The sequence below is a fragment of the Saccostrea cucullata genome, unplaced genomic scaffold (assembly GCF_032062105.1).
Source record: "Saccostrea cucullata isolate Sc308-1 unplaced genomic scaffold, CSIRO_AGI_Scuc_v1 ctg1375, whole genome shotgun sequence".
Classification (NCBI taxonomy): domain Eukaryota; kingdom Metazoa; phylum Mollusca; class Bivalvia; order Ostreida; family Ostreidae; genus Saccostrea; species Saccostrea cuccullata.
Genome location: NW_026926358.1, coordinates 9,181 through 34,635, shown reverse-complemented (window position 1 = coordinate 34,635; position 25,455 = coordinate 9,181). Strand labels below are relative to the sequence as shown.

Genomic DNA, 25,455 nt, shown 5'->3' with positions numbered 1-25,455 from the left:
CAAAGGCACACGTTTTCTTTTACCAAAATGCTAGGGGAAACACATTGATGAAGCTAAGTAGCAACTTACAATGTGATATTATAACTGTTTATAAGTTTCCACACATAAAACCAAGTTCAGTAATTTAGAAAGTGATGTTGTAGAGGAATCCTTTAAGTTTCCACACATAAGACCAAACTCAGCAATTTACAAAGAGAAAAGCATGTTTAAAGGTAAACAAAGGTTTATTTAATGAATAAATAAGTCACAATGACAATATTAAAAGTCTAGTGGATGGTGGATACACTCTGGCAGTTATGTCTGTTTAGTACTGCTCTGGTCGTTTACAACGTCACCGTTGTCTGACCGTCAACAGGCATACGGATGTTTATGATTTTTATACATATAAATAAACAACAAAATATTAGTAATGCACAGTGTTTGTGTTAATATATGAATGAATGAAATTTCTGAAATAGAACAGGTAGCATTAATTAAAATAAAATAAAACTAGTTAATACAACTACTAATAATTAATAACACATAAAGACACAAAAATCATGCATCATTAAACTATTCTGATTTTTTAAAGTAACGCTTTGTTATGTTTTCAAATGTGAACTAAACACAGATAGGTGCAATATTAACCATTTTTAAAATCCTCATATTTTTTTCTTATTTAATTTTTTCATTGTTCTGAATATAAGAATAATTGATTTCTTTGCTATATATCAAATAAAATTTTCTTCATAGCATATCATACACAGACATTAGACATAATAATCAGTTCTGAAAAAAAAGTAAGCAACGCTTCATACTTCAAATTATTCTTATTTTAATGTAATGCTATTGTTTTGAACAAAAATTAAAAGTGGGAATTTAAATAAAAAGATGTAAAATATTCAGGAGAGGGATATTTTGTTTTAAACAGTGTGTGCAGGTAAAGAAAAATTATTGCATTATTTTGTTAGTAGGACAAATTGATTTAAGACAAAAACCTGAATAAACGACACTCCTGATTAAAATATCAACCGATTCTCCTTTACAGTTTAAAATTATTAACAAATCGGGTAATTTACCTCCTAAACATCATGTCTTCAGTTTAAAGATAGAATTAAATAATCTTGTAATAATTTATATATATTCTGTTCATTTAATGGTTGGGGGAATGACTTACATGTAACCTGAATATCCTCTTACGAATATAGATGTTCATTATAAAAAAGGTAAATTTTGAATATATCTGTCCAAGCTTTTATTTCATATTCTAATTCATAATATAAAAGAACACTTATCTGATAAAATCTTTGATCTATAAACCATTATGTGCATGGGAAATTAATTGAACGTTACAACGAAAACTCACAATTCTTTTTTTTATATTAGAATAATATCAGAAAACCTGATCCATAAAAACTAAACATGGCATAGCATTGCTGGTTTCAGTTTCGGATGTTCTTTGTTAGATTTAGCCAGAAATAATAGTACAATTATGTGTGACGTAAATACTTAGCATGTGGCTGTTAACAGTGCTTTGTTTTTGTTATCTATTGCTATAATACTTCTTTGTTATCATTGATACTCTTATCTTAAGATAAAACGTCAGTGACATAAGGATACAATCAAAAGCATCCTTGTGAAGTAATTATCTTTCGTCGCAGTAGACGTGATTCCCGTACTAATTCAAACAACACGAACTATCAAGTGTTCTGATGTTTACACTCTACATTTTTGCTAATTATCTAGACATCTCTTTATACATGTGCACCGTATGACGTCAGACACAAAACAATGAAAATCCCCAACAGTCTCTATATATACCGTGTGTAACATCTGAATGCTGCACAACATTCTTTTCTTCTGGTAAGCTCACTGCAAAATTGAAAGGATGATGATGTTTTTAGTTCTTGTACTGCTTTTTATTTCAATACCACAAGTCAGGACGGGTTCCTTGTTAACCGGTACTAACGATCCCAACTCTACGGCTTTGTACAACAATAGACGGGATGTCCAGGAGATTGACGTCCTCCGGCAGATTATAAACCAGGAGACACTCATCCGGGTATCTCTTGTCAATGACGTCAGGGCAGCTGTGGATGACGTTAACTCTGTGAAGAGAAACATGACGTCCACAGAAACTACGGTCTCCTCTCTACAACAGACACTAAATGGATTGAAAAGTCAGGTCGATTCTTTAAAAAGGGATACAACTTTAGCACAGAAAGTAGAGACATTACAATGGCAGGTTTATACCTTACGGCAGGATAGAACTTTGGAGCACAGAGTAGAAACATTAGAAAGACAAGTTAGTACTCTAAGTCAGGATAACGCTTTACAACGGAAGTTAGAAATATTACAAAAAAAGGTTGATTCCCTGACTGAGGAGCAGAAAAGAGAAAACAATAATTACCAGAAAAAGATTCAGGAATTTAAACGGAAGTTCAGTAGAAAAATTGCAGACGTTTACGATCTTCTAAATAACAGAACGTTGAAAACTGTTCAAAAAGGTACGTTCTCTCTCTCTCTCTCTATCTCTTTCTTTTTCTTTTTCTTCCACGTTTTCTTCTTTTCATAATCATAATATCCATGACGTCTTTTGTCATACAGATGCCAAACTCAATAAGGATTGTCAGGACCACTACATAGAGGGACAAACACAGTCCGGTGTCTATGTAGTATATCCCTTTCATAACGAGACACAGGTCAGAGTGTATTGTGACATGGAAACCGAGAGTGGAGGGTGGACAGTAAGATTTCTTTCTAATTCTCTTTTTCTTCTTCTTTTTCTCTATTTTAACCTTATCTGAAACTGCTGTACATTTGAGTTTTCTGTAATGAAAAACTTAAGCGTAAAGCACTTTTGTACTGTGCGGGCTGAGCAGTAGATTAATTATAAATATATATATATTTTAAGAACCAAACAATACTGTAAGTTTAGCATTTATTTCTTTTTTATCCCAAAGGCAATTCAGAAACGAGTGAGCGGATCCGTGAGTTTTGACAGAACATGGGCAGAGTACAAAAATGGGTTTGGAAACGCTAATGACTCGTACTGGATTGGTAAGTACTTACATATTTGTTTAAAATCAGTCATTCTACGATAACATGATGGATTCAGGGTATGTTGCATGTAAAAATATTAATATTTTTAAAAACCATTGTGACACCATGATTCACTACGGGCGCACTTAAAACTATCACAAATCTGGTTTGTTAACTTTTCAAACAGTTTAAATATACAGTATAATACCATTGGTTTTTAGGGCAGTAAATGCTTGAAAAGACTTTACTATTTGTTTTAGAGAAAACTGAATTTGGCCAACTTTTCAGTTTGCTTTTTCATGTTCATATACATAAAGAACTCTAACGTTAGATTGTTGATACTTTAATGTTTCCGATATTGTTAGAATGCTGGAAAATATCGCTACGCAATTTAATCCCTAAGGACGTCAACTTCAGTATTAAAAGTGTGGATTCTCAATAATAGAAATATTTACGCTTGATTTGAGATTTTAATCAAAAGAATATTTTTTTCGCTCCCCAAAAAATTAAAATCCTCAAAACTAAACCAAAAAGATTCTCAAATTACAAATTAAAAATAGACAACTTTTTTTTTTGCCTTATTCGATTTGTTATGTCTTAAATATAACGATCCTGCTGACTATTAACTACATATTTTTGTATTCGCAAGTCATTAAGGCTAGGTATAGACGTGTTTACGCAAATGAGCTAATAAAAATGCAAAACTTGTACATGGGTATATCTTTAATACTGAGACATTTTCTTATGCATATTTAGTACCAACAGCATGTTAAAGGAAGTACAAATTATGACGTCATATTATTAGTTGTGATAACTTATGAATGGTATACAATTATTTTGAGGAAAACAAAAATCCTTCTAAAAAATCATTAGTTGCCAACTAAACAGTATAAAATCTTGATGTGTTTGAGTCAGAGATGTATTGAAGATTGTGTGGATATGTTGTGTTGTCTATCATGAAATTATGTGCATTCCTTATCATAATTATTCGTTAAATATTCATGTAAATTTTAAATGGTTGGTTTTTTATTACATTTTTTCTATCAAATATGACCCTTTTAAAACAGAAATATTAAATGTTTGATAAATATTCACATTGTTATTCTGAAAGCAACCCCAAACAGTCATACAATAATTAAATCCTTTGTAAGTGCAAAAAGGTCAAGAAAAGTAGCATTGGTAAATAACTAATCTGTCATTGGTTTGAGGGGAAAGGTATATATTTTAATCACTTTTTGTAATCAATTGGGTACGTTGTTCATCATATTGAAGATTGAAAACATTCTGACAAAGACTTCTGGAAACTATTTACAAATTAAGGTGGAAAATTCACTAAGAATGAAAGAAATCTCTTGCCTAACTTTTCTTAAAATGTGGACTAATCTTTATGTCAATTGAATAAAAAAGAATTTATTACAGAGAAATCTTGTATACTGACACGCAAAAGAAACGCAACAAGCAGTAATCTACAAATGTTTGATTTTTTTATTCTATGATTTTCAAAAGCGAATAAAGTAAGGCTATACTCACTTTTCAGAATATCAGAGATTTGATAAAAATGTTAAATGTTATCTGTTTACTATTCTAAGTAAAATATGACTGTTAAAGCACACACACCCTCCCAGCCATTCAAGTAAAACGTGCAAGAATGCCCTAAACAACAATTGCAGTTTATTTTCTACGATGCAGTAAGTTCATTAATATCGAGATCCGAGTGAATGAATTATTCTTTGGCTTTTTTAAATGCCCGTTTTTCAGATGATTAGGTCGAATTTTCTCTAACTTAGAGCAGTGTAGCCACCCTTGGACTTCCGGTCACAAGGACTGTCCTTAATGCATAGTATACGTAAGACCCTGTTGAGGCGTAGTGGAGTGAATTTTTGCATCAACTCTCCATCACCTTTACATTGAAATTTTTCAGCTAGAGCAATGGAATTGCGTACACAAGCCAATAGAAGCCATTTTAAAGTAGCTTTAGCATCATTACGGAAAACGAAAGGAGAATTGTTTTTTTTTAATATTGCTGCATTACTTATGATGAAAATTAAAAAAAACCCTCAAAACGCTATAATATTGCCAAATGTTTTGTTAAACATGTAAATTTTGATTTCTGTGAAGCAGACTCAAACTTGACTTCCGGTTAGGGTATGAAAATAGTTGAACCGTTAAATTACCGATGTTTACCAAATTGAAGATATTCATAATTTTAAGATACAAAATTCTTTACTTTATATAATTATTTCCCTCTAAAGTAGGGCGTTGCGTTTCTTTTGCGTGTAAGTATGTAACACTTTTCAGTTAATAGAATCGATCAACGAAAATTTTTGAAAAAGTATTCTTGAGATTTTTCAAATTTTCTTTATGACAAGTACCCCTAAAAATGACTGAAAATATGCAGTTTCAGTATGAAATTACCATTCCAAGTTTCACAGTCTGCACTATATTTAATAGCAAGGAAACATGTGTTGTGCTTTTGACTGATTGATAAGCGAGTGCTAATTTATCATTTTGAAAAGTTTGGAAATCTTGCGACAAAGACTTTTCCGACATAGATTCTACCTTCATTTTAAATTAAAATGTATAATATTACGAAGACTATCATAGACATTATTAAATTCAAGCACAAATCCTAAGCACTTTTTCAACTGATAAGAAAAATGAAGAAATCTTACTCTGGATATCGATTTTTACCCTGTTTTAAATTAAAACATTTCGAATGGTAATTAAACAGTTGCACTTTCAACATTTTTGCTGCATTATCATGAATCATTGAAATATCCTGATATCCTTATATCATTTATAACCTTTTACTTTAAAAGAAAATAAGGTACATGTACGCTTTTGCGACGAAGATATTTTGTCCATGTTGCAGACTTTGTGTAGTAGAGGACGATGACGTCATTATGTTTAGTGGCTATCGCATGTCGTGTTTACCACGTTTGTAAAACAAAACGATTTCAAATGTTTTATCCTATAGACATAATGCAAATGCGTTCTAACTAGTTCTTTTACAAAGAAACGATTATTCATAGCATTAAACAACCAATTTTACGTTAACTGCCTTAAAATCTGCCTTAAACAAGATCAAAAACTTACCGCCTGTCAATCACTTAAAACAATAGCTTCTGATTGTATTGAAAGGCCAGCTACTTGTGCTACATGTACCTGATTATCTGAGTTTGCATGTTTCATTGATTGATTGATTGTATTTTGTTTAATGTCCCTGTCGAGAATTTTTAATTCATATGGAGACGCCACCACTTGGCGATGGAAAGCGAAAAATTTTATCCTATAATCGGCACTTAGGGCCATTGAGCTGGGCGATATCTTTTTTTTTCTTTTAAAAAGAAATCTAACTAGTGTTAATTGTAACGGGTACCGTTACAGATGTTCCCCAAACGCTCCCCAAATTCCTTTTCGTGCCTTATTCCTGTAAGATTTGCTTTTAATTTCCTCAGTATGGAAGGATTTCATTTTAGAATTTAAAAGAAATACAATGATATCAACTATATGTCATTTAACGTTTGCATGCGCGCGCACATTCATTCATATGCAAAATGAGCATGACATGTTGGCTAAACGATTAACATATCTTTATATACTGAGAATCAAATAAAAAATAAATACAAATATTAATGTTACCAATTTTACCAAAATATTCATTTTTGCGCATGCGCATGTGCATGCATGTCCTTGCATTCGATTTTTATAGTAGCATAATGTGGGAATCTATTATACCTATTCATATTCGAGGGGTGATCAAAAAGGTCGCAAACTATCTCTATATCTACAAAACCACAATTCAGATTAGAATGAAATTCGGTACACACATAGCCATACACAAGGTCTATAAATAGCATATGTTGAATAAAGTTTCTCTCCTTGTTTGTGACGTCACAATGTGAAAATGACATCACTATTTAGGTCACTTGTGACGAAAAGTGGTTGTCTCAGTCGAACTCGTTCAACAAACGACTGTACAATTTATTGTAATATCTTAGAAATCCCTCTACAGTATCATATAATCATTTGTACACAGTTTATTGAGATAAATGAGTTCCTATAATTTCAATTAATGATTAGATTAATCAATTTAGTGAAGGAAGGTTGATGGTTAAAAATGATACTTGTCATCTTGCCCAGTGAAAGCAAGTTTGAAAAGATATGTATTTTTAATTAAGCAAGTTGCTATCAAAGACCTCCAATTAGCACTTTGAAAAATAGTTGAATATTTGAACAATGATACAAGTATTAAAGACCGAAGATATCGTTTACTTCAGATTTTAAACATATCAGATATTATAAAAAGGATGCACCCATTCTCTATCCATCTTGAATAAAGGTCTCTCCTCAGACAGAAGATTTGTGTTTTAATGGTCGCCATGCTTATTTTTGAAAAGGATGTTATTATTCACCCATTCTGTTGCCGAGATATGACCATTTCTGACAAATTAACTGTTCTTGTCATAAAAATTAACTCACATGGAAAGAAATATAAAACTCAGAAAAATCTTTTAACTTTTGTGATAGAACGCTAAGGAGGGGGTCACGTGACCGCCAATATCACGTGATTCGCGCATGCGCAGAACGGTGGTTGACGTGCATTAAAATTGGAGAGGATTAATTTAAAATATAATCAACATTAAAACCAAATATTGTTTCTTGTATGGAAGTTATTCAATTAGTTTGCGAACTTTTTGATCACCCCTCGTAATTGGGAATTAATGAAAATTTGGTGGTATCTTTTAAAAATCTTTTTCTCAAGAACCACTGTGCCAGGAAAGATGAAACTTATGGGGAAACATCCTCAGGTAGTTTAGATTCAAGTTTGTTCAGATCATTACCCCCGCGGGTAGAGCGGGGCCACAATAGCTGACCAAATTTTTACATAGAAATCTATAGGATTATTCTTTAAAAATCTTCTTCTCAAAAATAACAAAGCCATAATTGATCATATTTATATGGAAGCATCCACAGGTAGTGTAGATTCAAGTTTGTTCAAATCATGACCCCCGGGGGTAGGGCGGGGCCACGCCCTCATTCAAGGGGAGATACGAGGGTTGATCAAAAAGGTCGCAAACTATCTCTATATCTACAAAACCACAATTCAGATTAGAATGAAATTCGGTACACACATAGCCATACACAAGTTCTATAAATAGCATTTGCTTAATAAAGTTTTTCTCCTTGTTTGTGACGTCACAATGTGAAAATGACGTCACTATTTAGGTCACTTGTGACGAAAAATGGTTGTCTCAGTCGAACTCGTGCAACAAACGACTGTACAATTTATTGTATATCTTAGAAATCCCTTTGAAGTAGCGTGTAAGAATTTGTACACAGTTTATTAAGATAACTGAGTCCCTATAAATTCAATTAATGATTGGATTGTTCGTTTTAGTGAAGGGAGGCAGATGGTTGAAAATGATACTTGTCATCTTGCCAAGTGAAAGCAAGTTCGAAAAGATATGTGTTTTTAATTAAGCAATTTGCTATCAAAGACCTCCAATTAGCACTTTGAAAAATAGTTGAATATTTGAACAATTATATGAGTATTGAATAAGATAAGATATCGTTTACTTTAGATTTTAAACATTTTATTTATGATAAAAAGGATGCACCCATTCTCTATCCATCTTGAATAAAGGTCTCTCCTCAGACAGAAGATTTGTGTTTTAATGGTCGCCATGCTTATTTTTGAAAAGGATGTTATTATTCACCCATTCTGTTGCCGAGATATGACCATTTCTGACAAATTCACTGTTCTTGTCATAAAAATTAACTCACATGGAAAGAAATATAAAACTCAGAAAAATCTTTTAACTTTTGTGACAGAACGCTACGGAGGGGGTCACGTGACCGCCAATATCACGTGATTCGCGCATGCGCAGAACGGTGGTTGATGTGCATTAAATTCGGGGAGGATTAATTTAAAATATAATCAATATTAAAACCAAATATTGTTTCTTGTATGGAAGTTATTCAATTAGTATGCGAACTTTTTGATCACCCCTCATTCTTAATTTCATCCCATTTTCTTGAGAACCAAGAAAGTTATAGGCATTTAGGTTTCACCCAATCAGATTGCAGCACACGTTCAGCCACGTGCTTTCTTGATAATTCTTATACATCGTACTGTAGATCTTCATAATGTATGACGATGTTCAAAATTTCAAAAAATTATGACAAAAAACAAGAAAGATATTGAGACTATAGATTCAGCCAATCAGAGCGAAGCACACGTGCATGCGCGTGAGATTTTGCTATTTTGACCATGTCATCTTGTCTAGATTACTAATATATCCTTATCTTATGAGTTTCAACGCATTTCATCAAAAATTGAAAAAGTTACATCCATATCATTGGACATTAATCGTTTTGCACGTGCGCGCTTTTGCAAGCATGTGCATGTACAGGCTTTCATGATAATTTTTATATATCATGCTGTTGTTCTCCCTAATATATGGCTATGTTCAAAATTTCAAAGGATTTTATCAAACACCAAGAAAGATATTGAGACTTTAGTTTCAGCCAATCAGAGCGAAGGGCACGTGCATGCGCGTGAGATCGTGAGATCTTGCTATTTTGACCACGTCATCTTGTCTATGCTACTAATATATCCTTATATTATGAATTTGAACGCATTCCATAAAAAAATTAAAAAGTTACCTCTATATCAATTATATTGATCATTTCTCTATAGCACGTGCCCGCAAAATGACCTTCGTTCCGTATATCTACATAACATGTCTACTGACCCTAAAAACAATTACCTTAGTTGGATGTGTAGTTTACAAGATCATTCGTGGACAAAATTTTCCCAGGAAGAAAAATAATAATAACTAGAAACGATCTCCTTGCGAGCAACGAGAGGTCTTCCGTCCGATTCTGGAAAATATTCCACGTAAAATTGAGCTGAAATGTGGATAAAAAAAATTGAAACACGGGCGATTGAACCTGGGTGACCAGTGTGAAAATCCAACAAGCTATCCATTACGCTATTTGGAGCTCTTCTCTGAATTAACTTGTTTATACTTCTAAACAGTACACCAGTCTTACTGGGTCACTATTCATAATTTTGCGAAAGACGCCGCGAGTAAATATTCGCGTCTTTTCTTTGTATTCTTCTTTTAGATAGTTGTGATTGCTTCAATGAAATTTAAAAAAAAAATAGAATTTTCTTATCGCCTATATTTTATTTCGAGATTTAGAAAGTATATTAAACACACTGTACACATTACATGTCGTATCTAGCCAAGTAACACTAAAGCAGTGAAACGGCGATTAAGTTTGAGTTTGACACAGAATTGCAACGTAACTACTACGTGACAATCCAAGTAGTTTGTTACATTACATTTATACTTATGTTAGATTTGTTTAAGCAAACGCGCGCCTGCCTCTATAAACCCCGACTTGCGAAATGGCGGAGTTGACAGAGACAGCCGCCATTTTGGACACGCTTCAGACTTTTAAATGTTAATATCTAGAGTTGAGATTTACCAATATTTACACAAACTTTATATTTAGCTTTTTAAGAAGGGTCTCTATTACCATTCGAAAAAGAAATGAAAAATATTGAAAAACAAAAAAGTTAGAAAATGCATTTTTTTTTAATTTGCTTGTCGTAACGACCGAAAGTACTGACGACGAACGAAAGGTCGCTTCCTGGATAGTGAATATCACGATCTATAATCTCTGAAAGTTTCACATTTATATCTTCTACCGTTCTCGAGATTAACCGTGGACAAAATGTCATTTTAAATTTTCGTAACTTGGCACCAGAAGCGATTTTTCAAAAAATCTCTCGGAAAAAATAACTTCAGATAACAACACATAATTTCTGTAAATTTCATGAAAATCCACCCAGTAGTCTTTGAGAAATCGCGTGCACAAAATTTGGTGTACGGAAAAATAATAATAATAAGAAGAAACTAGATACGATCTCGTTGCGAGCAACGAGAGGTCTTCCGTCCGTTTTAGGAAAAGAAACCCACGTAAAATCGAGCTGAAAAGAGATTCAAAATTTTGGTCACAAGGAGGATTGAACCCATGTCGCCAACGTGAATGCCCTTTTTTTTTTACTTTTATATCCCCAACGCGCTAACCCTTAAGTTATTTGGAGTACTGCTCTAAATATGCTTGTGTATACCGGTACTTTTGCAACAGTTCACCTGTCTAAGAATTATAAAAAGCATTCATAATTTCGCGCCAAACGCCACGAGTAAATATTCGCGCCTTTTCTTTGGACTGATCTATTAAATAGGTATGATAGCTTCAATTAAATTTTAAAAATAAAACATTCTTAGCGCCTTTATTTTATTTCGACGTTAAGAAAGTATATGTAACACGTTATACACATTACATATCGTATCTAGCCCAGTAAACGGAAATTAAGTTTTAAGATTGTCACTCAATTGCAACGTACTACTGTAACGTGTCGGACCTGAGCGGTCAGTAGGTCCGTGCTCGGATTACCGAGTTTTACTGGGGATATGATTGAATGCAATATATACAAATAATAATATGACACCTGCCTGATGTCTTTAAGATACATCCCTGCTTTTGATTATATCTGAGCAATTCAGTTAAAACTGTTTTTAATCTACAAACAAACATCTCATTAAACAGAAAAACACAAGAAAACTTGATGTAATCAAATTATTTTTACTGTTACAGTCCAACATACAGGCATACCCCATAACTTCAATTTTCGTCTCTTGCTGCTATAAGCATACATTTACATTTACATTCACAAAATATATATTAATTTAAAAACATTGTCCATACTTTGCTAAATTATGTCAATATGTATCCTTATGATAAAAATTGTTTATCTTAATGGAATAGATGCAGTGGAGAATATTTTTTTTTTACTATTTATACAACATGCCCACCAAAAAAATTAAACACGCCATGACAGAAAGAAATACTTAACCGCATTTTTCTTAATTTTCCTCTGAGCCCAACTTTTAGAATCAATTTAAAAATAAAGATAGACATCTACTGAACAGATTAAAGAGATAAAATTCATATGTCATCACATTAAATTTTAAGCCACGACTAAAAAACTATGGGTACCCCATTAAAACATCATACAGGAAACCTGGCAAATCACATATGTGTCAACATATAAACAAATTAACAACCTTTATGTGTTCAAATCTCTCCAAATAAGAGTGAAATACAACAAATGTATAGAGTTTTACATATTTCACATGCCAGATAGTTCATGGTAAAACTCTCCATTATGGTGAGGTCCAACCGAGTGTACATATATTGTGTGAAGTAAAAGTAGTTTAACTACAGAGCACATTTTGAAACAGTTTAGATGTTACATGTATAAATATTACCTGCATAAAGCATGAGGTAAATAAACAAAAAAACCTTACAAGTTAGAAAGGTACTGTACCACTTTGCCAATTACAGCTTTTGATCTTGAAACTCTTGGTTTTTTAGAGTTCGGTAGGTTCTCACTAAACACATTGTGAATTCCATTCTGGGGATCTCGCTTGTGGATAACCTGCAGTTTTGTCATAGTTAGAGAGAGGCTAATAAGTTTCTTCAATGTTACAGAAGAAATTACTTTTGCTTTCACAAGTGGATCCAAAGATTCCTTACAACTGTAGTAGGACAAATGAAATATATCATCACTATCACAGTGTGATTTTAGTTTCAGATCAAATAATTTCTGTAGAGAAGAAACATCTGCTATGGCATCGTGGGCTTCATAGGTTTCTCCCAACAGTTTCTGAACAAGATTCTGTTGTCTATAGTTTCCGACATCAGCTTTAGGGATAACTTTTCTTGAAAGCTTCAGAGTATCGATGTATCCTGATACTGTCCCCTCAAAGTCCTTCATAAGGTTATATTTGGTCAGCTGGTGTAGGAGAACAGGTAAATCAAAATTTTGGATATTATGTCCTATCAAAATGGAATCCGGAAACCGCGACAGGAACCTGAGGAAATCCTGAAGTCCTTCAGATGCTGATGTTGACTGTACAGCTTTTCCATTGTGTTTCAAAATGCCTCCAACATATGTGAGACCTGTTTTATGAAAACCATGTTGAATTAATCTGTAAATACTTTGTAATGAACAATAGATGGAAGGAGGACTCAAAAGTTATTTTCTGCTAACATTATAACTTCTTTATACTAACCTGTTGCATCAGATGCAGAAATACTGATGCTGCAGCATCTTGGTTTCATGTATACATTAAATTTTTTTGTACCACAAACACATGCTATCTGAAGGATTTCTGAAGACCTGCCTATATCAAAGAAAGAGTTTTAAATTTTAGCATAAACTGCTCAGCCATCAAATAAAAACTTTTTAAAATAATTGTTGCTAAAAAAAATCTGACAAGGAAAACTTGTTGCCAATATTTGAATTATAAGTGAACACTTACCTAGTCCAGTTGTTTCAAGATCAAAAACTATAAATGAACTGCCTTCTAGGCACACAGACTTCGGCTCCATGCTGATGTCTTCCAAGTCAACTGATTCCTCCAGTCCTATCTTTGAGCTGTATGTTGCACCTATGTGTATTATTTGAAATATTTCAGTTTCTAAACTTATCAATCAGAATTTATTTTAAATTTCTTGTTATTATAAATGAAATAATACCTTCGAGTACAGACTGGGTGGCATCTTTTGATGTTCTTTCATTTTTCAACTGCAGCCGGCGTCGTTTAACACTCTTCTGAGCCTGCACCAACCTTTGTCTTTTTAATTTTCTGGCTAGTTTAGATGTCAATTTTTCTGTAAACCTTCCAGGGGACAGCTGACATCGTCTATTCAACTGAAATTCACAGCACATTGAATAGTTAATAAAACATGCAAGTCTATCAAATTTGCAACCCAAGTTTACAAGATAGACAGTCAAAGATACATTGACAAGTAATATAAATTCAAATTGCAACAATTTTCTAAGGAACGCAATACATTAAAAGTGTTATAAAGAAATCTAATTTATAAGAAATTTTTCATGAATCCCCTTAGCAATTTATCTCAATGTTGTTTATATGGATATAAAGAATTTCAGGTTAAGGTCCCAGTGACTTCCTCATATATATGACTTTTTATATAAAAGTCTCGTTGAACCTAAGTATTAAATCTAAAATTAAAATGCTAAAAACGGTAACTCTGCAAAAGAAAACAAAATTAATTAAACTTAACAGAAAATGAAAATAACAAAATGAACCAAATTATTAAATAAAAACAACAAAGTATACAACTTGGTAACATTTCAACAATTAATTCTACCTCTGTGATATAATTGTAGCCCTCATTCTTTTGACAAACAGTAGCTGAGACCCTTGTTTTTAAACTCTCAGAACCTCCATAAAATCTGTCATTATTTCATACAAAATTTAGAAATGACACAAAACTTCTTTAATTCCACCTATATTTCTCTCAAAACAAAGGAATAAAATTTGAAGTACTTACAGTCTTTTTGGTGCTTTAGAGGCAACCATGTGGTTAAAATTTTCGTTGTTCTGAGTTGATCCTAGATCTACTAGTTCATCAGCTTTCTGGATATACTTGTTAATCAGGCTTTCCAGAGCTACACGGAGGGGTTGGTCAGAAAGGGGCTTTCCATATGGCAGATTCTTAGGCTTATAATTGGTTTTCTGACTCCTACACCATGTTCCACATTCATCATGCTCACCTTTAACATTAATATTATAATGTGATCCTAACATCAAAAGATAAAAATATTCCATGATCATTTTCATATAGATCGTGTTTAGCAAATTTATATTTAAACTTACCATATAAATGGGGAACTATATTTTTCAAGTCCTCAGCAAGCTTAGTGGAGTTCCCTGAATTCTGCTTCACACAGTACATAAAACAACGTTCAATGTGTGAACGTACTCTGTTGTTTTTCAAAACTTTGTAGGTGTTGCCGAGTTCTACGAGGCTCCCCATGAACCCTTTCCTTGTGTGGTTGCTATCCGACTTTTTTGTTATAGTTGGATCAACTGTTGCCCTTACCCTTGCAATAGTGGTTGAATCATTATCCATAACTAAGGTCTGCACCTACATATACAAAAGACAATTTTGAAAATAAATTTGTCAAAAATTTAAAACAGGTTATGTATAACTAAATACAAATTAATTATTCTATATATATTTTAAATTCAAATTATGCTAAATAATATGTATTGACCAATTTGCTAAGAGATATTGCTCGAATCTGGCTAAACTTCTGTTTATACATGTATAATCAAATTAAATTGTTGACTCCAAAAATCTATTTACCCTATGCCCTTGGTCTATGATGCCCTGGAGCATCTCACATGCCATTGCTGGCTCCATGGACTTAGCTGACCCAGACCAGTTGCGGGGACAGTTGTGCTTTCTTGGAGGGACCCCTTTCATTTCAGCTGACTCGCATATTCTACAACGTTTTCCCATTACCGAAATTCCTATGCATTTCTTTGTCACCAATAAGAGATGCATGCCCTATAAAAGTTTAAAATCAGAGAGTCAGACAGGTATTTTCTGTAATTTGATTTTCCTAAATATTCTTTGGCATTCGCAAAAAATTATTTTGATATGAAGAAAGGCTAACCAGTAAGACTGTTGTATGCACGACCTGTTCCCCTTTTTTGCCAGGCCCCATCAAATCCAGCTGTGAGATTGCCATCACTCCTGAAATTAATCATATAATAAAAATCAAACTTATTACACTGGAATTGATTATTTCATTAATCTAAGATGTAACTAATTAGTAAAAATATTCTCTTAAGATTGTGCAGGGGTATGTTTTATTCCTTATACCGTAAGTGATAGGCGGTTTTAATTACTTACAAGCTTATTTCTTCATCGAGATGTTTATTACAACTGTCCTCTGCCATTTTGTTGAGATGAGGTGTAATTTCCCGTTCTCTGGACTTCAAGCTTGCCTGCGTTATTGTAGGAATGTTCAAAGCAGACAACAATCCATTAATATGGGACTCACCGAATCCTCAATTTATCATACCTGTAAAATTAATTATTTAATGTCTTATGCTCAGTAATTCTAAGAAAAACTTTGTACAATTCAGGATACTTTGGTTATAATTTCAGGAAGTTTTACCTGCAGCTAATTTTGTGTTAACATCCCATGCACTTGCACGGTTGCCTGTCTTATGCTTGCTTCCTGTGGGAACATCATTCACCAGCCCACATTCCATATAGCTACACCTCACCAACAAAACGTGAGCCAATCCAAATTTCTTCTCACCCACACAATCTTTCAGATGGAGAGGGTGGCCACATAACTGACAGGCTTTTAACCCGTCAGCAAGAACCCCTACAACAATAAGCAATGAGCATATGACATTATGAAAATAAATAATAATTTTCTCTATTTCCTTGTTTACCTCCACAGATCAATAGTTTGTGGTTCATCATTTCTCATGTATTAAGTTAGATAGTAAATCACAGGTACTTGGGTCTTGATTAATAAATATGTATACCTTCTGAATATGTAAAAAAAAGTACATCTTTATAATTCAAGAATCTATTACCTGTGAAAAAGGGATTTGAGAGTGGCCATATATTTCCAATAAAAAAATCAAAAATTATATATTTTATTTGTAGTTTCTTACCTAGCTCTACAATTCGTCGACCACAACGCCACCCAAATTCAGTTGCTTCTGCATCTTGTACCTCCTCTTGTTGAGCCACAATACTCCCCGTTTCAATCAGATCTTTGGCGGCTTCGCCACTCGGCTGAGCGCCCGTTTACTCATGGTCAGCATATGGAATAGATAAATCCGTAATGGGTGTAGACTGACTACTGCTGGGCTGCGAATGATGTTCTTCAGTCCATCGTGCTTCCCTGGCCTTCGCTAAACGTTCTAATCGCTCCGCCTTCGTGGCTTTACAAAACTTTCCTTTTATACGCGCCATTATTTTTCATCACCGGATATTAAGCTTGCCGTCTAAAAGTCAAGCCAAAACGGTCAATACGGAACGATAAGCTATACCGATATCGGTTTTGTTATTTATATATACTTATGACGTATGAGTACTAGGGAATTACTTTAAATCAAATGACCTAAGTGCTTTGTATAATTATATATCTTCAGTTAATACCGGCACCTGCCTATGATAATTGCCTCACTATACAACTGACTATATAAGTCAACATCTACCTGCCTGGTGCCTCTTGATTTAGCCTTTAACACCTGCCTGGTGTCTTACTGCTTACCAAGTTGCCTATATAACTCTAGCCAAGTGGCTACAACATACCCCGGGTACTTATAAAGTATGATTAAACTTTGTAAGAGCTTCTCTGTCCTAATGACAAACCTAGTGCTAACGTCACTGACTACGGCAACTTTGCACAATCCGATTTGATCGATAAACCAATTGGTTTCTGTACCAAAGTGAAGACACAAGCAAGTTGGCTGTACTGCCCCCTTGTATCTCAACTTAATCAATGATCATAAGTTATCAGATATCATATTGATAAAATACAACAGACTGCCTTTCTTTTGGCAACACTATTATCATTTTCTAACAAAACATCATTTATCTATAATACTTGTATAATTCTTTTGTCAATTGACCAATTTATTACAATATTTACATTGATTATCTATTATAATATAAACAAGTAACGGGAGGTTACTCCTCCAACCATTTCACTACTACGTGAGAGTCGAAGTAGTTTTTAACACTTCATTAGTCAGCCCGCGGGCTGACTAGTTATGGTACGAAGAACTTCCAATGCGCTTGCGTGACCTGGAATTCTGGGAGTGGTTCTGCAGTAAATTACTCCTGCTAATTTTATTTCAGTAAAATCAATATAGATTACAAACCAACAAATACCTGTTTAACACCAAGGCAATCTGTAAATTTAACTCAAAAAGGAATTTTCCGATGCTTATTTTTGTATAGAAGGTTTCAACGCGGGCTGACTAGTTATGGTACGAAGAACTTCCAATGCGCTTGCGTGACCTGGAATTCTGGGAGTGGTTCTGCAGTAAATTACTCCTGCTAATTTTATTTCAGTAAAATCAATATAGATTATAAACCAACAAATACCTGTTTAACACCAAGGCAATCTGTAAATTTAACTCAAAAAGGAATTTTCCGATGCTTATTTTTGTATAGAAGGTTTCAAATAGTTTACTGGTTCGCATTAATTTAACTGGTTCGCACCTAATCATGTGTTCTACGCTGCAAAGCATACAGTTGCTACTGATGGATGAATTTAGTGTTTGTCGCGTCAATTGAAGCTCTTTTATAAAATATATTGAAGGTATTTAACTTATGTAATTAAATCTACAGCACAAACATTGGTTTATTACATATTTTTAGCTTTTCAGTTTTTACTGCTTTTACTTTCGTTTTCACTACAAATCAGTTCGATCCCGATGCTAAATAGCGGACAGACTTGTTAAGTCATACAAAAGATACTTCGGAAAGTAAACACAACTGGCTAAGCTTGCTCGTTTGTTGCCCCCCGCTGAAATTAGAGAATATCAATTTCAGTCTGTCTTTCCGTTTATCTATAGTTCTGTCTGTCTGTAACACTTTCACTTTCCCGCAATATTGCGTGAAGTCTTTGGGCTTTTGCAGTGAAATTTTACACAACTGTTTACACCTTATATGGCCTTTGGAAGACCCTCTTGATTTTGAGGTCAAAGGTCAAGGTATTAAATTAAGAAATTCTGTCTGTTTAAACAATTGTTTTCGCGCGATATCTCTATAAGCCATTGAGCTTTTGCAATGAAATTTTATACCAAAACTCCCTATGGCCATATACATGATATATATGGCGTAAGGAATACCCCTGTGTATTTTGAGGTTCAAACGTCAATGTCATAAATTCATACTTCTGTGTGACTCTGTGTAAAATTTTCATTTCCAGTCAATATCTCAAGAAGGTTTTGAGTTTTTGCAATTAAATGTCATAAACCATAACTCCCTATGGCCATGCCCTGGACCCCCCCCCCCCGATCTGCGCATGCTTTTTTATCCGTAAAATGGCCGTAAACTACGACCTGATGATCTAGGTTGTGGCAATCATATTTATGAATTAATAGGTTTATTATATTAAAAGATGTATGATAAATGAATTTATAGCCAAGAGTGATTCAACCGGCGGCATGATAAACTCTAACAAGGATGATAGTGAAGCTTAATTATTGGGCTCCGTTTTGTTAAAAATGGCATAATGTCCATATATCCCCCTCTCCCTAAAATCTTAAAGATCTGATAATGAGATTATAGGTTTATATAACCTCTTTGAATTATGTTATGTAGATTGGAACTTCAATGTTTTTACATACTTTCCGTTCTTTTGATTTTGAGATAAAAAATGCAAGAATCTGCATGCAAAAATGCTTCTGTTCCTATGCAGAAAAAATATCAAGACGATGTTTCAATTTTAGTGCCCAACTCTGCTACTTATTAAAAAAAGATTTGTTTTTAAAAATTTAGAAATTTATTTTGTATATTGTTTAATGGACGTTGAAATTGAATTCTGTTCGTTATTTCCATATCCTTCTTGGAGGCATTTTTTCAGTTCTCTTTGATTCTTTAAAATATTATCACAGAGAAGAAAATCCACTGGCTGACTCTCTAAGCTTTTTTCAAAAGCTAAACTTGTGTATCCTTATGTCAGAATCAATTAATCAAACGCTCAGCTGCCTCCATAAAACCCTACTCGCGAAATGGCGGAGTCTACGGAGACAGCCGCCATTTTGGACCCGCTTCAGATTTTTGAATGTTAATATCTAGACTTTGGATTTGTCAATATTCAAACAGATTATATAGTAAGCATCATTGGAAAGGTCTCTATTACCCAAGCTTAAAATACTTCAAAAATATTGAAAGACAAAAAAGTTAGAAAAATCGACTTTTTAAATTCGCATCTGGTAACAACAGGAAGTATTGACGACGAACGAAAAGTTGCGTCCTGGATGGTAATTACGACGATCTATCATCCCTGAAAGTTTCATTTTGATATCTTTTACCGTTCTTGAGAAAATCCGTGGACAAAATGTCATTTAAAAATCAGGAAATGTCCCGTAACTTGGCACCGGAAGCGTATCTTCAAAAAATCTCTCAGATAAAATAACTTCAGATAACAACACATTATTTCCGTAAATTTCATGAAAATCCATCCAGTAGTCTTTGAGAAATCGCGTGCACAAAATTAGATGGTCAGAATAATAATAATAATAATAATAAGAAGAAGAAACAGTAGAATCACTATAAGGTCTTCCGTGAAGACGGAAGACCTTAATAATAATAAGAAACAGTAGAATCACTATAAGGTCTTCCGTGAAGACGGAAGACCTTAATAATAGAATCACTATAAGGTCTTCCGTGAAGACGGAAGACCTTAATAATAATAATAACTAGAGCAAAGCTCGTTGCAAAGCAACGAGTAGGTCTTCCGTCCTGTTTGACCGGAAGTAACTTTCATTTTTCAAAAAATGAGTATTGACTTCCAAAAATGGTTAATTTCTTCCAAAGCTATGTTCATTTTTGCAAAATTTAGCCATTTTATGCTACTTCCGGTTTGACCGGAAATGACATCGACGGACGGAAAATTAAGTTTTATATTTGCTTTCACATCTGTTACCCCAAAACGTGTCAAGAATGGCAAAGATATGCATTTTCTGAAGACTCTATTAGATTAAGCTTGACATTTTGAACAATTTTGCTTCTTCGGTGTATTACAAATTCTCAATATTTTTTGAGATATAAAGAAAAGAATTTCGGCCCCTCTTAATCCCTTATTTTAGGGGTCAGCCCCTTTTTTGTGATATTGGATGAAAGACCTTGCACCAGCTTTGTTTTATATGTTATAACAAATTATTTACAGGTTAAGAAATATAATAGAAGAGGATTTGAAAAATTTGAAATTTGGAAATGCCTTTTTCGGTACATAACGAGCTTCCGTACACAGCAATTTTGGTGAATATGAAATACGTTCCGCACAACTACATTTATTGCTCTATTATCAGTGAAAATCTCAAGTTTCTATCTTAAACCATTTTTGAGAAAACTCGCGGACAAACTAACCCTCTAAAATTCACTAAAATGCAAAAATCTCGGAACCGGAAGTGGCGTCATTAAAAAAAAAAGATATATAGATGTTTACATGTTCTATCAGACCTGAAAGTTTCTTGAAAATCGACCGAGCCGTTTCCGAGAACTCGCGTGAAAAAATCGGTAATAACAAAAAAACTGTGGAAAATAAACCTAAGAATAACGGAAAAGTCTTCCGTTGGAAACGGAAGACCTTAATAAGAAACAGAGTAAAAACAATATGTTCCCCAACTTCGTTTGGGGAACATAACAATCAATACAATTTTGTCAATACACAGACACTCTAAATTATTCAATTATTTGGACAACATTGTTTGGCAGAAAATAATAGTGATATTCCGTTCGCAGTGAATTTACACACAACAGATACATTATTTTATTCATTTCAAATATTCATTAACACACATATAAAATAATGTTGAATTGTTTTGTTGCCTAGGTGATTTCAGTTTAGAGTTTACTCTATCTTTTCCTAAATTTTGCCAAAAAAAGTGTATAAAACGATATTTCTTTATAACATGTATATTTTTCTCTTTCAAAAGATAACGATAATGCATTTAGTCCACGAATACATTTTTCACTGATATTATGAGATTACAATTTTCAGTAGAATACGGTATTTTTAAAATTATACTATGCTCTTTTCAAAACTGTTACCAAATATTTACACGGCCATGTGTCTTTTCGAATTTCTAGGGTTAAAATCGATCCTTGAAATTATAGTTGAAATATGATAAATTAAAGTATTAGTAAGTTAGAGAGCGAAATAAAAAATCTTACTTTGGACATTTCTTTGTAGAATAACTGTTATATAGTAAGCAATATTTTGTTTCTGTTGATATTAGTAAGTTAGAGAGCGAAATAAAAAATCTTACTTTGGACATGTCTTTGTAGAATAACTGTTCTTAAGCAATCTTAAGATCTTAAGCAATATTTTGTCTGTGTTATATCAACGAATGTAATTTTATTAAACAAAGTAAAATTCAATTTATAATATATATTGTAGTATAGGTTACCACAACTTAGCAATCAAGCACATGTATTACACAGTTATGAGATACCTACAAATCGTAATTAAAGTCAAACATTCCATTATCGCAAGCCAAGGGTTTCTCATACGCTTCTCTCTTCATAATCCCTTGGCATACGGTGTTGATAGAAGTTATGTTTTTTTTACTCAGTGCACCCAGTCAACCAATCAGCAATTGTGTTTTGTAAATGACGATATTTGCCTTCGGGATACTTCTTGACTCTTTAATCTCGGAAATGAAAAGCGCAAGTAAACAACGATCCGTAAGATAACATGCAATTCTATGAATAGCTATGGTGTCATCCAATATCTTCTAAATATGTGATTAAGAATCTATATTGAAACTGCAAATTTGTACTATAAATAATAAATAAACATTATTGATTTATTGCTTCTTAATTGTTCTTGAGAAAAACGTAGATTAGATTTTTTATCCACATCTCTTTATTTCTGTCGATGACGCACCTGCGTACCTGAGATTCGAGATCACGTGACGGAAAACAATCCCGTCTTTTTACTTCACCGTATGCAAAGGGTTCATGAGGAAAGTAGCGTATCAGAAACCCTTGGTTAGCAAAGATGCAGATATTCATGAAATCCACAATTTTTTATACGTTTAGGACGTATATTATACTCCTAAATTTTTTATTCTTTTTAATGCTACAAATGACGTATTGTAGGAAACGACGTTATTCACGAGCTGACAAAGGGAAGGAACTCATCCCTCTACGTCTCCATCACATTTAGAAATGGTACAACATTATACGAACTGTATCAACTATTCTCTATTGCTGATGAGTCAGACAACTACAGACTCTTGCTCGGGGGACCAGCTACCGGGACCCTGGGTAAGTAATGGATAAATGATATGACTAAGAGAGAGAGAGAGAGATAGAGTAACCATTATCGTTTAAAAATAATTACATAATTGATATCAAAATCATTTTACTGGTAGTAGCATAAACATTTGATACCAAAGAACAATAGTTCTTTTCAACGTTCATAGTTACTTTCTCTCTCTCTCTCTCTCTCTCTCTCTCTGTTAAAAACTCACAGATCCGCTCATCCATCTCTGAATTGCCTTTGGGTTTAAAAATAATGAGACGGGTGAGTGGATCTGTGAGTTTTAACAGAGAGAGAGAGAGAGAGAGACAGAGTAAGTGAGAGAGAGAGAGAGAGAGAGAGAGAGAGAGAGAGAAGGAGAGAATTGCCTTTGTGTTTTAAAAATAATGAGACGGGTGAGTGGATCTGTGAGAGAGAGAGAGAGAGAGAGAGAGAGAGAGAGAGAGAGAGAGAGAGAGAGAAGGAGAGAATTGCCTTTGTTTTAAAAATAATGAGACGGGTGAGTGGATCTGTGAGTTTTAACACAGAGAGAGAGAGAGAATTGCCTTTGTGTTTTAAAAATAATGAAACGGGTGAGTGGATCTGTGAGTTTTAACAGAGAGAGAGAGAGAGAGAGAGAGAGAGAGAGAGAGAGAGAGAGAGAGAGAGAGAGGAGAGAATTGCCTTTGGGTTTAAAAATAATGAGACGGGTGAGTGGATCTGTGAGTTTTAACAGAGAGAGAGAGAGAGAGAAGAGAGAGAGAGAGAGAGAGAGAGAGAGAGAGAGAGAGAGAGAGAGAGAGAGAGAATTTGGGTTTAAAAGTAATGAGACGGGTGAGTTGATCTGTGAGTTTTAACAGAGAGAGAGAGAGAGAGAGAGAGAGAGAGAGAGAGAGAATTGCAGAGTAATCTGTGAGAGAGAGAGAGAGAGAGAGAGAGAGAAGAGAGAGAGAGAGAGAGAGAATTTTTTGTATTTAATGTTTATGCAACCGGTAGTAAAATCATTTTGATATTAATTATGTAATTACTTTTAATATATTTATCCTTTGTTTGCCTTAGTTTATAAATATAATGCATTTTTTAAATTTGGTTTCATTGTTTTCATTACTTATCTACATTGTATCTTTATTTTTTTAACATATGGATCTATTTTTCTATTTTTTTAATAGATTCTTTTTTTATTTTATTATTTATTCATTTATAATTATACTGCATATTTCACATTGTGAACATTAAAACTTTTTTTAACACTGATTAAGTCCTACGTGGTAAAGTTAGACTAGATAAATATCAAAGCATGGATAAAAGATGTAGCTAAAGGTATATTTTATCGTGCAGCAAAATAAGGAAGAGGGATATCATACATCAGACAGGATATTTCTTTTTTTTAATTTTATTCCCCATTCGTATTTGCTGAATTGTTGAATAAGTCAGTGAAGTTGTCTTGCTTTTAGTCCGGTATAGTTAATTTATAAAAGAAATGAACACAATCAACAGAATAAAGAGACTCTTTCAGGCTGAATGAAAATAATGTAGTTATTACTCACAAGGTTTAATGATAATAATGTAGGTATTACTGACAAGGCTTAATGATAATAGTGTAGGTATTACTCACAAAGCTTAATGAGAATAGTGTAGGTATTACTCACAATGCTTAATGATAATAATGTAGGCATTACTCTCAAGGCTTTATGAGAATAATGTAGGTATTACTCACAAAGCTTAATGATAATAATGTAGGTATTACTCACAAGGCTTAATGATAATTATCCAGGTATTACCTTTACTTCTACAGGAGACAGTATGTTGAACACCGGTTCTCCTTACTCCGATCTGTCTGGGATGTCCTTCAGTACCCCGGACAGAGATAACGACAGGTATAGATTTAACTGTGCTGCTTACAGTACCCGTAGAGGGGGCTGGTGGTTTAACTTCTGTCACCGAACCTTCCTTAACGGTCAATGGTCCCCGGAGTCCTGGTACAGACCATGGTATCCCACAGTAAGGAGTGGGACATCAGTGAGAGGAACCATGATGATGATCAAACGTCACTAGGTAAACATCCGTTATTCTTTGAACAAACACATTTCTTATCAATTTCCCTATCATTTTATGTTAAGTCTGTTTTATATTCTAAATTAATGGATTTCGGCAAAATAAGTTTAAGCTTTATTGTTGATCCTTTTTTTTTTTTGTTAATCTTTTTCTTTTTGTCTACAGTTACAGATAATTCGGGAGGAAAGAAATTGGTAGAGGATGCAATAGAATTCCCTCCTTAAAGTTTAAACAACGAATACTTGAATAGTCATCAATTATTACTTGTGAATAAAAAGACTTACTTCTATAAAATATACATTTTATATTTATAAAAATTTGACATAGTACATTAAGTTAATTTTGCTCATGGAGTGTTATTAACTTTGCTTACAAAATGTTGTATACTGTATTTAGTGATTTCGTCATTTTGTCAATAAATGACCTTTCTTCATTTCAGATTTTGTTAATCTTTTTGCTGTTAA

The 25,455-nt window shown here is 33.5% G+C and overlaps 1 protein-coding gene and 1 pseudogene across 1 annotated transcript; one reads left to right on the top strand and one right to left on the bottom strand.

Annotated features, from left to right (window-relative positions):
- Positions 1–1,811: 1,811 nt before the first annotated feature.
- Positions 1,812–25,429, top strand: LOC134271461 (fibrinogen-like protein 1). The gene is made up of 6 exons (XM_062753655.1): positions 1,812–2,486; positions 2,587–2,726; positions 2,943–3,039; positions 22,795–22,962; positions 24,732–24,991; positions 25,157–25,429. The coding sequence occupies exons 1-5, from the start codon at positions 1,868–1,870 to the stop codon at positions 24,989–24,991; spliced, it is 1,284 nt and encodes a 427-aa protein (XP_062609639.1). The 5' UTR covers positions 1,812–1,867; the 3' UTR covers positions 25,157–25,429.
- Positions 11,586–16,007, bottom strand: LOC134271463 (uncharacterized; annotated as a pseudogene).
- Positions 25,430–25,455: the final 26 nt, after the last annotated feature.